The following is an 8,604-nucleotide window of genomic DNA, read 5'->3' as shown; positions in this document are numbered from 1 at the left end:
ACTGCCTGAATAGGCCTCAGCATGATCAGTGATACCGATCGACTGCTGCATCACTCTCGGCTGATGAGCAACACTGTTGCGGAAATGGAGGAGCATGTGTCAGCACACTGCTCTCCATGCTGCTGTCAATTTTCGTCGCTGAACCCACTACTTCTCGGTCAAGTAGCTTATCAATTTGCCTCACAAGGGTTGAGTGCATCTGCATGCCAACGGCTCTTGGCAGACCCAGATAGTCACCCACCCAAGTGCTAGCCAATCCCAAGAACGCTTAAATTCTGTGATCTGCTGGAAACTGATGTTACTGGTAGAGTAGGATGAATGGATATAGAAGTCTAGGTGGAGAACATACATTCACGGATATGAAAGGTATGCGATCATTACATTAACTATTTTGTGTAAAATGCAAGACAGGGTGCTTTGTGCAGAATAAAAACCTATATGAACAGGATACAGAATAAAAACAATCCCGACAAACACGTTAGTGCACTTTGTTAGACAATGAAAAAATGTAGTGAATTTTGAAAATCTGGTTAACATGAGATGAAAAAAAATTCTAAAAAATAAGTTGTTCTCATATATTCTCTATGGATGTACATTTGAGTTAAGTTCATTGTATTATGACAAAAAGTCCTACACAATTTTAAGATGATCCTTGGATTATTTAATAAATATTTAAAGCTCACTCCTGAGATACACTTAGTTGTTTACATCTGCATCCCCTCCCATCATTTCCCTTACTTTATCATTAGCGTTTTCACACACCTGAGTTGGAAACACTACTTAGGCGACTTTCAAGATGGCGACAAGTGAAATTACTCGTTTGGAAACTGCACTGAATTTAGCCGAGGAGCTTATAGTGACGTTTACGGTAGAAAAACGTAAATACATACGGTGGATACGGGTATGGGCATCTTGTAGGAATCGTTTGAGAACATAAAATACACTAATAAGGAAGGTTTCAGATGAGAACGATGTTTAATTCGAAAATAATTTTGGAATGAATAAAAGACATTTTGAAATCTTTTAAAGCCATATTTCAGGCTGTTGTACAAGGTCGAGTATAATTATGCATTATGCAGTACCAGTTCATATTAAATTACAAGCAACGCTGAAATATCTAGTAACTGGAGTGACTGCAATATACGTGTTGCATTCTGAAAAGTGCTGTCTTTAATTTTTATGTTATCTACAATACACTGAAGGTACAATGAAAAGTAAGGTTTTTGTCTCAACAATTCAGTTTTGTTTTTATTTTCAGAGTTAGTCAAGCTTTTGATAGATCACAGGTGCTGTAAATATACATTTGTTTTAGTCACTTAATTTTGTAAACAAACGTTGTACTACCTCTCAGAACAGACATTATTCAGTGCCGCAGCTAATGTGAACGCGTATGTTTATATAAGACTTTAATGAGGGCCAAGATTACTTTTAAATACCTAAAACCACAAATAAATTTCCATTTCACAGTAATGTTAATACTCAAAAGCTACAGCAAAAAAATAGTATCATTATATTGAAATAAAAAATACCTGGACAGTGGTATTGACTGTTTTCCAGTGAAATGAATCTCAGCTAGTTTACATTCTGAAGTTTCAACAATTTTTAAACCATTTCATCACTCCAAATGATGGTGTAGTAATCTGCTAGAAATAAGTGTTTATAAGTAGTTGTTGGATGCTAGAATGATATTCCTATCGCACTGTCTAAGAACATTTTGCAACGTTAAATGTGTTTATTTACTTAGTTGAAGACTGCTATTATTTTAACATGACGCTATCTTTTGACGCATATTAACAAACGGTTTCAGATCTCTGCTGTCGAACGAACTAGAGCAGAATGAGAACAGATCCATCAATCTGCAGTTGTTGATTCTCGTAGGCGAATGTGGGGGAAGTGACATCGAGAAAAGAAAACGCCTTTCAACTTTCGTAACTTACGCGTAAGTTGATATGACAGTGTGCATGTAGAGTTCTTCTACATGTAAGTTGACTTACGCGATGGTGGTGGTGGGGGAAGCACGTGTAAGAAATTCTTGCCTGTGGAAACCCTGCTTACCGTGACGTTGAGTGGCATAGATGTAGTTGCTGCATTGAAGTCTTTGGTAGGTTTTCCGAAAAGGAGGGGTTGGGACGTATTTTGTTTCTATATTTATATTTACCACAGTATTAAATGTCTCATCAGACGGGGATACGCGGTAAAATACAATTTTTGATTTTTTTAGCATTTACAGAAGTAAACATTCATTCAGAAATATTCATATCTTCTAATCTACAAGTCTGACGATATTTAATACTTACAAATTCGTCATGAATAGTTGATACAAAGTACTGAGTTCAGTGTACCGGTGGTTAAACTTAAGTCGTCATCAGATTGTAATGGATGACTTTGTTACCAAAAAACGACTTGTAACAATTTTCATGTGTAATTGACTTTCATCTCGTAGTTACAGTACACGATCGAACTGTACTCCAGTGGGCCGGTAGCATGGGTTTATTGGGTGATGAATTTCGGGCACATGTAGCCGAAGTATGCAAGAATTATTAAAAGCTTTAGGGGAAATATTCACGTGTGTGACCTGAATAGAACTCGTAACGAAAACGCGTATTGTTAGTTTTCGCGTAGTTTAAACCACACACAGAATGAGTAATTGATTTGTTCATAGTTTCCAAATATGTATTTTCTGTTGCAGCAAATGACGCCCTCAAAAAGTTTTTTGGGAAATGCAAAGGAGGAAATATTCGTGTATTTAAGGTCTCTATAGAGAATGGTGAGTTAAGTATATTGTTCTCTGTAGTACAATTGTAATGTTTGGAAGAAAATAAATGTTCATTAAAAACTTAATGATAATTTTTAAAAGCCCATCCAAGGGAGAGCAAAATAAAGTAATTGGTCAAAATCGCCCATAAACATTAAAAATATTGGCTTGTCACCAAGTCAACAGAAAAACGTTAAGATACTGGAGTTGTCTTCAGATTCTTGTTCTACCATCCTGATTGATGATTTCTGTATTTGCAGTGCATGCCCTCAAGTGGATGCTGAGATGACTTCAGATACATGACACTTGAGGAATGTATTCACTTGAAGTGTCTTTTTTTCTTAATGCTGTTTTCTTTTTCTACATCCACTATGGTGGGAATTCAGTTGTCTATCGATCCTATTTTGACAATAAATGTCAGAGTTACATAACAGCCAGACCATTACAATCAGGCTTTGACCCAGATATTAGATGTATATTGACTCTTCAGGAATATGTGTGGAACTACCTTGAATTTTGTGTTTGCTGAAAGCAGCGCTGCAGAAAATGTGACTGAAGTAGCCATAAAGAGCTTCAGCAATTGGGTTACTTCTGGCTTGTGTGGCATGCTATTAGCTGTTAAATGTGGTTATACCATATGTTGGCAGGTTGAATAAAGAGTTAAAATTATATACCCAACAGAAACAAGCTGCACAATCATTAGAACACTGGATGGGCATACTGGTTGAGTGGGTGGTTGTGGTTGATTTATAGCATAGACTGAAGCCTAGGCTTAGTTGGAAGGTAAGTTATTGAAGCCAATGAATGTTGTTTTGAAATAAAGGTTGTGGCAAAAGATTGATATGTAGGGGTGCTTGCGCTATCCACTTTTCCACGATATTTAAGGCACTTTGCTAGGAAGTTAGTTCAGAAACCCTGTGGTAGATAATACACAAGTCTACGAGCCATATTTTTTTCACATATTATGTACATATATCGTACACATAAACTACAAGAGACACTACATAACTGTCACTTGAAACTCCTTATGACAATACCAATTTTGGTATATGCTAGGGTTAATATGTACTGCATTGAACACAGGTGCTGTGTCACAGTAGGCCACCTAGGAATAAAAAAAAGCTAATGATATTGACAATATTAGAAACACTAAGAAGTAGTTCAAATTCCGGGATTACAGAAGTGTCCGATTCCACCCGTCTCCTTTTACCCATGACGTCATAAATATGACGAAAATGGCTGTTCTAAGCGTCTTCAATATGGCGCCAATGATGTCACTACATACACATGGCAGCAAACACGAAAATATGTATAAATAAGACAATGTCTCCCTCCTAAAACACAATCAAACCAACGAGAGAACTGTGGGAAACTGGGGCGTTTTAGGGAGCGGACAAGCTAAATATAGCAGTTAAACAAACATACCACAATCCATAAACACAAAATGAACAAAAAAAAATTACAAAAATCTACTGGAATCGGACACTTCCCTTGACCTATATAGGTCAGCTGCACCTGACAATACCAAAACACCAATGCCTACAGCAAAAACTATGAAAATTGGAATCAGAAATTTTCTTTGACCACAGCTGACAATACCAAAACACCAATACCTACACATAAAACTACACAAATTAGAATGGGGTCATTTCCCTTGACATATACGACATCAAACCCAACAAGACAACATCTACTAACACAGCCAACTCATAAACTCTGTGCCTTAATGACATATAACACCCTTATGCCATGGGTCAAAGCAGACGGGTGGAATGGAATGCTTCCATTGACCTCAAATTCCAGCATACAATTAGAATATTTTGGGAATCATTGTTTGCAGAAGCTATTGTTTTGATTTTATATTTGACACCTTATGTGTAGGTGTGACTTATTTCTCAGAGCAGAGATCTCTGTGATGGTTATGTGACCACAATGGACAAATATTAAACAATTTAAATTAAGATCAGATAATAAAAGTAAAACACAGTAAACCAAAAATATCTCTACACGTTTAGACAAAAAAAGAGAACACATAAATAACACATTTGTTGTAGTTGATTGTATTGAATACTCCATTCAAACTCTATCAGTTCTCTCCCTTTTCATTTTTAACAGAAAATATGTAAATGATGATTACACATTGTGCCGCACCAATATTCTTTTGAGTGAATATGATTGAATCATGTATTCTGTTTGTTGGAGTATCCAGAAACTTGTGTATATAAAGTCGCTTGTGCCACAAAGCGGTGGTTCCATTTAATTCTTTGGATAGCACTTTTGACAGGCTTGGTATAGCTCAGAAGTAAAACTTAGTTTCAAACAAATAACCATAAAATAAAGCAGGGATATGTCATGCTACAAACTTGTTCCTACTGAAATTTACCCCTCAGGGATTCAGCGTTCATTGGCTGGATACTGGGTTGGTGATCCGAGGGTTCCCGAACTGGTGACTGGTAACGCCACCAACCATCTGTCATTCTTAAGCTCTGGGTGTGCTTCAGCGACCACCATGCAGCAGAACATTGTGTGTCACACGGAATGGGGATCTTGGCTTGACCAGCTGGATTAAGAGGATGGCAAAAACCTATATAAAAAAACCCTCAGTTTCAAGGTATGCTGTGCACTGATGAGATGGATGACTGTTGAGGTGGAACAATCATTAGCAGACAACTTCAGGCGAACCTGCCGCACTTAAGTTATTCAAGGCTAATACAGCCATGTAGCGCTCTGTCCAGGTGAACTGTTATTTCCCTAGCTGCTAGTGGCCTCAAGGGGGAACCTTTGAAAAATTTCCCTTCTTGCTCCCAGTGGAAAGGATGATCCTCAGGAAGGTAGCAACATCCAGTCTAACAAAGAGAACTCGTATAACCAGTATTCCCAACTTTGAACTCTTTCAGAACTCTAGTTTGTATAGTAACTGAATACATGCTATTAGTAACAATGTATTTTTATTAGATAAATGGTTTAGAGAGAATTGCAGGTACATTAAAATCTGTTGCGCAGTTGCAAAATGGGACTGTTGGTGGAAACCACAAATTCCTGACAAGTGAAAAAACTGTAGAAGGCCAAAAACTTAAGGGAATTTGCCATTGAGACTACATTAAATTACAGTAAAAGTGTTGTGACATGCAGGGACCTGGTGGATATCCCCAAAGAAGACCTGAAAATTGAGTGGACCCAAGAAGGCTTTGTAGAAGTGCAGAATATTGTGAAAAGGGTGCTGGCGATATAATTAAATCTGACTCATTCATCTTCATTCTTAATAGTACAAATCTCCCAGAACATATTTAGGTGGATTTTCTTTTCTTAACAGTGTGGCCCTATGTCCCCAACCCAGTGTGATGTTTTAACTATCACTGATTCTGTTTCTCTGACCAGTCTAGAAGACACTGCTTGTGATATTCTTTTATTAATTTCAGTTTTTAGGGGAAGACTTTGTCTTTTGGGAAATGGAATTTCCATCCTAGTGGCTGATTTCACTTTTCATAAATGATTGGGTACACAATTGAAATGAATATGATATATATTGTTAAACATTTCTTTTTACACACAAATCACAAAGCAATTGCCTACAGAGATTATCTAGAGCACAGTGTGCCTAACACAGAACAGAACAAAACTGAGAGCGTACAGTGATTGCTCCTGGCTTATATCCTATGAACCAGTCTAAGGTAGGAAACTATAGCTTCCTAAACTTTTGTATTCTTTGCCTCTTTCTTTCATCATTGTATTGTGTTTGTATTAAAAATTTCCAAATATTTTCATGAAAACTTTTACTGAAGGAAAGAAATAACTAACTTAACAGGCTTACCAGAAGTTCTGGAAATCAGGGAATTTCAAATGTGTCAGGGAAATTTGAAAAAAAAAAAAAAAAAAAAAAAAAAAAAATGGAAAATCTCGCTTTTGTCTCAGTAGATGAAATGGTTTGTTTACTGAGATGTCGTGCATCATTGCTAGCTGGGGGCAGCTGAGTATGTGCGCTGCTTCCCTACTCCCTCACTCGTACTGCTTCTCCCTTCCTACAACTCCCCGCAGTTTGCAGTCATTGCTGCCACCAGTTCTTGCCACTAGCCTAGCAGCTGCCGACGAGAGGCAGTGAGGCTTGGTTCGTTTGGATCTGATTCTCAGATATTGTTGGCGCATGTCCATGAGATGTGTCTGAGTGACTGTGTGAATGTGTGTGGCTCTCATTTTCTGACAAAGCCTATGGGGTATCACTAATGGATTGGGCCTGCTGATCTGAAGCCTGTCATTTCCCACTATGTGCAGGCCATGCCAGTAGGATCTAGTCTCACCATCTGTCCGCAGGCTGAATTTGTCTGTGTGGTGTAATGCAATGGATTTTCGTGATTTATCCATGGATCCAGGACTGTGATGCCAGAGGCTATGGGCGATGGATTTCAGGAATTGCGACTGTTTCACCACAAGCACATTGTACAGTGCGGCATTTTATAGACTTTTATTTATTGTAGTACGTTTTGGCACTTCATAAGCAGTTTATATATTAGAAAGCATGGACAATTAGAAGAAGAAAATTGTGGCAGTCACTGGTGGTTTGTAGGCTATGCACTCATATATTTCTCGAAAGAAATATCACGCAATACCTGTAAAATGATAGGCACAACACAGTGGGTAATAACTGATAATGTACGTGGTAAACCAACATTTTATTTGTGGCCACCTATAGTGTTGGTTTACACAACTCTTCCCTGCCTTATACACTTCTTTCTAGAGGCTTACTTTTTTCTGATGTTATTTCTGAAAACAGTGAAGGTATTTTAAATCTATCTTGCAGCTCCAAGGAAATGCATATTTTTGTCACCAAATGTGTTTCGCTTTATTGAACGATCATTCCATGTCAATTCAACTCTTCCTGCCCCTATCTCTGACCCTCTCCTTCTCTTTCCGTTCTCTGTCCATCTCCTCATCTCACATCTCTCCATTTCCTCCTCCCCTGTCTCTGTCCATTTCCTCCTCCTCCTCTCCCATTGTCCAGGATCTCCTCGCAAACTGGCCCAAAACAACACGCCAGTCGTGCAGGGCGACCAAAAGTATGGTTATTCTCACATCATGGGTGACACTTCTTTTTCATCCCCACCCCTTTGATAGGTGGTCGGTTCTTACCCCACAGTGATTCTTCCTCAACAGTAAAGGATATGTGTACAAGTTTAGTTGAAATTGGTCTAGTGGCTTAAGAGGAGATGTAGAAGTTACATCACACACACACACACACACACACACACACACACACACACAGGTATAGATAAGAGCAGATGTGGCACTTATGTACATTCATACATACATTTTTGTAATATATTTGCAACACCGAGTAGGACTGGAGATATTACAGCCAAATGATTTGGGAGACAACATTTTATACAAAGATCATGTGCTTGAAAATACAGCCCCATATGAAGTGAGGAAGATGAAATTAGTATTGAGTGTTACTCCCATTGCTGGCTATAACTGCTGCTACACACTTCAGCATTGAATCAAAAAGGCTCTGGATGTGTTGTTGGGTATTGGAGTCCATGCTGCCTCCACATATGCCATAGTTGATCTGGTATAGCAGCGGATTGTGTATCCCGGGCCAGTCGTTCCACAATCATCAGGTGTGGAATCCAGTACCATCCCAGACCATAATACTGGTAACAGGATCCTATGGTCATGCATAAGGCAACAGTGGAACTATCTCTCACGATGATGTCTCCTGACTCTAATCCAAACATCGTGGTATTGGCAGAATTGTGAGTCTTCAATAAAAAAATGTCATTCCATTCGGTTGTTCATATCTGTCATTCATCGCACCATTGCCGATGCAAAAGCCTGTGGTGTTGACTCAGCGGTAA

At 38.4% G+C, this 8,604-nt stretch overlaps 1 protein-coding gene across 1 annotated transcript in view; it reads left to right on the top strand.

Moving 5' to 3' along the window:
• The first annotated feature begins 2,080 nt into the window (after window positions 1-2,080).
• LOC124600108 (twinfilin) overlaps window positions 2,081-8,604 on the top strand; it is an 81,142-nt gene continuing 74,618 nt past the window's right edge. The window contains exons 1-2 of the mRNA XM_047136133.1: window positions 2,081-2,194; window positions 2,690-2,767. Of these exons, the coding sequence (XP_046992089.1) occupies window positions 2,170-2,194; window positions 2,690-2,767 (103 nt within the window). The 5' untranslated portion in view covers window positions 2,081-2,169. The remainder of the gene's footprint in view (window positions 2,195-2,689; window positions 2,768-8,604) is intronic.

The sequence above is a fragment of the Schistocerca americana genome, chromosome 1, assembly GCF_021461395.2.
Source record: "Schistocerca americana isolate TAMUIC-IGC-003095 chromosome 1, iqSchAmer2.1, whole genome shotgun sequence".
In the NCBI taxonomy this organism is placed as follows: domain Eukaryota; kingdom Metazoa; phylum Arthropoda; class Insecta; order Orthoptera; family Acrididae; genus Schistocerca; species Schistocerca americana.
This window is presented reverse-complemented; position numbering and strand designations above follow the sequence as displayed.